The sequence below is a fragment of the Neoarius graeffei genome, chromosome 3 (assembly GCF_027579695.1).
Source record: "Neoarius graeffei isolate fNeoGra1 chromosome 3, fNeoGra1.pri, whole genome shotgun sequence".
Taxonomy (NCBI): Eukaryota; Metazoa; Chordata; class Actinopteri; order Siluriformes; family Ariidae; genus Neoarius; species Neoarius graeffei.
The window spans coordinates 77292103-77297624 of NC_083571.1; the positions used below are offsets into that span (position 1 = coordinate 77292103).

The following is a 5522-nucleotide window of genomic DNA, read 5'->3' on the forward strand; positions in this document are numbered from 1 at the left end:
GCTCAAATCCAGCCAAATGCACCCAAACTGATTGGTTGGCGTTTCATAATACAGATGGACAATGACCCAGAACATAAAGCCAAAGCAACTCAGGAGTTTATTAAAGCAAAGAAATGGAATATTCTTGAATGGCCAAGTCAGTCACCTGATCTCAACCCAATTGAGCATGCATTTCACTTGTTAAAGACTAAACTTCAGACAGAAAGGCCCACAAACAAACAGCAACTGAAAACCGCTGCAGTAAAGGCCTGGCAGAGCATTTAAAAGGAGGAAACACAGCGTCTGGTGATGTCCATGAGTTCAAGACTTCAGGCAGTCATTGCCAACAAAGGGTTTTCAACCAAGTATTAGAAATGAACATTTTATTTACAATTATTTAATTTGTCCAATTACTTTTGAGCCCCTGAAATGAAGGGATTGTGTTTAAAAAATGCTTTAGTTCCTCACATTTTTATGCAATCATTTTGTTCAACCCACTGAATTAAAGCTGAAAGTCTGAACTTCAACTGCATCTGAATTGTTTTGTTCAAAATTCATTGTGGTTATGTACAGAACCAAAATTAGAAAAATGTTGTCTCTGTCCAAATATTTATGGACCTAAATGTATATCCAGGGTCACTTCTTATATTAGAGAAACTACTCAGGACATGGAGATGACTTAAACGCTGTCTTTACTGAACCTTTTTTTTTCAGCAATCTCATAACATCCGGTTAACCATCATGCCCCACAATAACTATGGCAAGCAGGAAGGACAAACATAACATCTCCTCCCCCCTTAAAACATTTGTCCCCACCATTTCAAATTGCAACACAAGACAAATCATACAGCCAATGACAACCTGGGCAGTTCATACACAACCAGATTTTTTTTTTTTTTTTTACAATCAACAGTATAAACCACAAATGAAACTATGAGATGAGAGTAGACTATCTCATCTCATGATGACACCCCTGGGGATTATTCTGCCCCAGACACTTGGGTGTGTCAATACTACAGTGTTCATAAATCCATACATTTGGGAGGCCGCCGCTCTCTTTCTGGGTATTGGCGCTCACCGGGAGGGCTATCCCTATTGTCCTTAGGTGGCGATAACATTCCTGCTGGGGATGGAGGCGCCAGCCCCACCGGCATCTCTGGCGGAGGGTCAGGAACCGGCACCTCAAGAAGAGAGGTACCCCCAGGTGCTGAGACGGGGTCACCAGTGTGGCCTCCCAGCGAATCCCCAACACAGTCCTCTGGAGGTGGTGTGAGTGTTGGTGCTGCAGTCTGCAGGAGTTGGTCGACATGTCTCCTCCACATGCGACCGTCAGCAGTCTGAACGGTGTATGAAACAGGACTGGTCTGCGTCAAAATGGTTGCGTGCACCCACTGTGGACCAGTACTGTAATTTCTGGCTAACACTGGGTCACCAGGAGAGAAGTTCCTTTCCTTAGCCTGTTGTTTCTGTTGCTGAGTCTGCTTTTTCTGCTGATTTTGCACAGCGTCTTTCACTGTGAGGGGTTTTAACAGGTCAAAATGGGTTTGCAGGTCTCTCTTGAACATCAGGGTTGCTGGAGAGACCTTGGTGGTGGCGTGGTGAGTGATCCTATAAGTCAACAAAAATCTGTGTAAGCTCTGACGAAATGTTCCTTGACCTTGAGAGGTCTTAAGTGCATGTTTCAGGGTTTGGACAAACCTTTTGGCTAACCCATTAGTAGCCGGGTGGAAAGGTGCTGATTTGACGTGCTGTACCCCATTTGCTTGCAGGAAAATGGTCATTCCTTCTGACACCAGCTGGGGACCATTGTCCGAGACTAACTGTATGGGGCACCCAAAACGACTGAACATTTCCCCTATTTTTTCAATGGTTTTGTTAGTAGTGGTAGATTTCACGATTGTCACTTTGGGCCATTTGCTGTGTGCATCTACAGCTACCAGTAGCATCCGCCCTTCCACTGGTCCCGCGAAATCCACATGAACACGCTGCCATGGTTCTTCTGGGAACTCCCAAGGGTGTAGGGGAGCTAACTGTGGAATGTTCCGAACCCTCTGGCATTTGTGGCAGGTCTTGGCTACATTCTCAATCTCTCGGTCCACTCCTGGCCACCAAAAGTAACTTCTCGCTAATTCTTTCATGCGCACAATTCCACTATGACCCACATGGAGTTGTCGCAGAACAGTCTTCCGTAATGTTGGCAGAATGACCACCCTCCTCCCCCACAGCAAACATCCAGACTGTATTGACAATTCAGTCCTCCTTGAGAGGTATGGCTGAAGGTCAGGGACATCACTTCTTGAATGGCCCTTCATCACCATGTCCAGGACCCCTGCCAAGACAGGATCCATGCGCGTAGCTCTCTTTACTTGGACAGCTGATACGGGCATGCCCTCTACCTGGCTGAAGTAGAAAATGCCTGTGCTGCTTGACTCTGGCTTGGTAACGGGCAGGGGAAGCCTGGACAACCCGTCTGCATTTTGGTGTTGGTCTGTCTTGTGATATTTAATATCGTATGAGTGGGCTGATAATAGCATAGCCCATCTTTGCATGCGGTTCGCCGCAAGTGATGGTATGCCTGAGTGCAGCCCCAGGATGGTAGTGAGGGGTCTGTGATCTGTAAAAAGGGTGAATCGCCGTCCATAGAGATACTGGTGAAAACGACGAACTCCAAAGACAATGCTCAGTGCTTCCCTTTCTATCTGCACATAGTTGGACTCCGCTTTATTCAATGTTCGCGATGCAAATGCAATACTTTCTTCTCCATTTGGCAGTATATGGGAAATAACAGCTCCCACTCCATAGGGAGAAGCATCACAGGCTAGCTGAATTGGAAGAGAGGGGTCAAAGTGTGTCAGCACTCCAAACATCAACAGGGTGTCCTTGGCTTTCTGAAAAGCCTCCTGACAAGCTGTGCTCCAGCTCCAGGATTTTCCTTTACAGAGTAAACTATGCAATGGCTTCAGCATTGATGCTAAATTTGGTATAAACCATCCATAGTAGTTGAGTAATCCAAGAAAAGAACATAACTGACTCACATTCTGTAGTGGTGGAGCATCTGCAATGGCGCGGCTCTTGGATGGGGCAGTGTGCAATCTGTTTGCATCGATTACATGTCCCAGATATTCAACTGACGGCCTGAAGAACTCGCCCTTGTCTTTGTGGACTCGAAGGCCATAGTCTTGTAGTCTCTGAAGGACTGCATCCAGATTACGCAGATGTTCCTCATCGGTAGCCCTAGTGCAAAGGATGTTGTCGAGGTAACACTGCACACCCGGAAGGCCACTGAGGATCTGGTCCATGGCACGCTGAAAATGTGAAGGGGCTGACGTGATTCCGAAAGGAAGTTGACAGTATCTGAACTGACCCTTTTGTGTTGTTATCGTGAGAAACGCTTTTGATTCTTCCTGGACACGCATCTGCAAGTAGGCCTGGTTCAGATCCATTTTACTAAACTTCTGTCCTCGACTAAGCCCTGCAAACAAATCATCAATGTGAGGGAGAGGATATTGTTCAGCAGCTAGTACAGGATTCAGCGTCACCTTGAAATCTCCACAGATTCGAATTTCTCCATTTTTCTTTGGCACGGGAACAATAGGCGTTGCCCACTCACTAATAGCTACTGGTTCCAGAACGCCACTTGTGACCAGGGTGTCAAGTTCAGCATCAACTTTCGAACGTATGGCACCAATCTAGCTTTGACAAACTTGGGTTTTGCATTAGGTTTAATAGAGTTTAACGGTGATATCTCTCATATTGCCAAGCTCATTTTTGAAAACGTCACCGTGCTTTTGCAGAACAGCAGTTAACTCAATGGCAGAGGGTGATAGCATCTTCACAGTCTGCCAATTTAGTTTCAAATTCTCTAGCCAGACCCGACCCAGGATAGCAGGATAATTACCTTTAGCCACATACACAAGAAGTTTCCGCACTTGATTGTTGCTTTCAACATTGATATCAGTCATGACAACCATAGGCACTGGTTCCCCAAGGTAAGTGCTGAATTTAGTGTCTGAAGGTCTCAGAGGCAAATGTCGTAGGTGGCTTTCATGCACCTTTTCTGAGAGAATGGATGCCTTAGATCCAGTATCAATCTGCATATTTATTGGGTGTCCTTCTAACAGGGGTTTTGCCCAGTAACCCTCATAATCTACATCAACTTTGTTTATTCTGTGTATATACCCCCACTTCTGATTCTTCATCTGACTCACTAGACAGTTCATCTTGTTGCCTCACTGTGTGAACCGGTGCCAGCCAGCCAGCCGGCCGTATTCTTTTTGCTTTGGCATACACGTTCTAAGTGGCCCCGCTTTCCACAGTTACGACAGTCCATATCCGTGCATCTGCACGCCACTGCGAAATGCCCCATTCTGCCACAACGGTAACAAGGGCCCTGTGCAGTTTGTCTGTCTGAGCTCACTGTGTGTACTTTGGTAGTTGCATGTAGCTGTTGAGCCTCCTTTGAGGCCATTTCCATAGAGACATTAATGCTAATAGCTTTCTCCAAGGTTAGTTCACTCACAGTCAGCAGTTTCCTTTGTGCTGCTTCATCTTTAAGGCCACATACTAGCCTGTCTCTTAATGCGTCATTTAGAACGATCCCGAATTCACAGTGTTCCGCCAATTTTCTTAGCGCAGCAACAAACATGAGGACCGACTCTCCTTCCTCTTGGTCACGCTTATGGACTCAGAACCTCTCCGCGATTAACAATGGTTTAGGTGAATAATGCTGTGACAAAACAGTGACTATATCAGCACAAGTCTTATCTCCTGGCTTTGTGGGTTGTAACAAATCACACAACAGGTTGAAAGTTTTCGGCCCCATTACCACCAGAAAAGTGGGCACTATTTTGTCATCAGCAATGCCATTTGCCTTGATAAAGTATTCAAAACGCTCTGAGTATGAGCTCCATTGTTCAATATCCTCATCAAAAGGACCAATATTTCCTATAATTCCAGCCATCTTCTGTATAACGTTATGTTGTTCGCGCATGTCCTCCTCAGAATTAGACATAACTCGTCATCTTCTCCCCTTTTTAAAAATGATTCATATGGACCATCAAGTCCAAAACTCGCTCCGTGTGCTCGCGTGAGATAACTTGGTATCCTCGTCGCCACTTGTTATATCCAGGGTCACTTCTTATATTAGAGAAACTACTCAGGACACGGAAATGACTTAAACGTTGTCTTTACTGAACCTTTTTTTTCCCGGCAATCTCATAACATCCGGTTAACCATCATGCCCCACAACGACTATGGCAAGCAGGAAGGACAAACATAACAGCAACTGTAGTTACCCAGCAATTTCTGGTTTCGCTTCCCTAAACATTTTAATTGTTGATAGACATTATATGTAGACACAGATGACCAACACTCGTTACTACCATCAGTCGTCAGTAAACTGGAAAAGTATTGAATGAAGAGTAATGGTGGTAACGACCTTCGGTAACCTGTCTCTAAAATGTGTAGTAGGGGATTGAAGCAATTTAACACCATCTACATGTTTGCCGTGCTCTGATTTTTCTTTTATTGACCAGGAAAATAAT

The 5522-nt window shown here is 45.2% G+C and overlaps 1 protein-coding gene across 1 annotated transcript; it reads right to left on the minus strand.

Annotated features, from left to right (window-relative positions):
- Nucleotides 1–1001: 1001 nt before the first annotated feature.
- LOC132882613 (uncharacterized protein K02A2.6-like) lies at nucleotides 1002–4447 on the minus strand. Its single transcript, XM_060915702.1, has 4 exons — nucleotides 4406–4447; nucleotides 3007–3668; nucleotides 2927–2936; nucleotides 1002–2879 (listed from the first exon to the last, which is right to left on the minus strand). The coding sequence occupies exons 1-4, from the start codon at nucleotides 4445–4447 to the stop codon at nucleotides 1002–1004; spliced, it is 2592 nt and encodes an 863-aa protein (XP_060771685.1).
- Between the last annotated feature and the right edge of the window lie 1075 nt (nucleotides 4448–5522).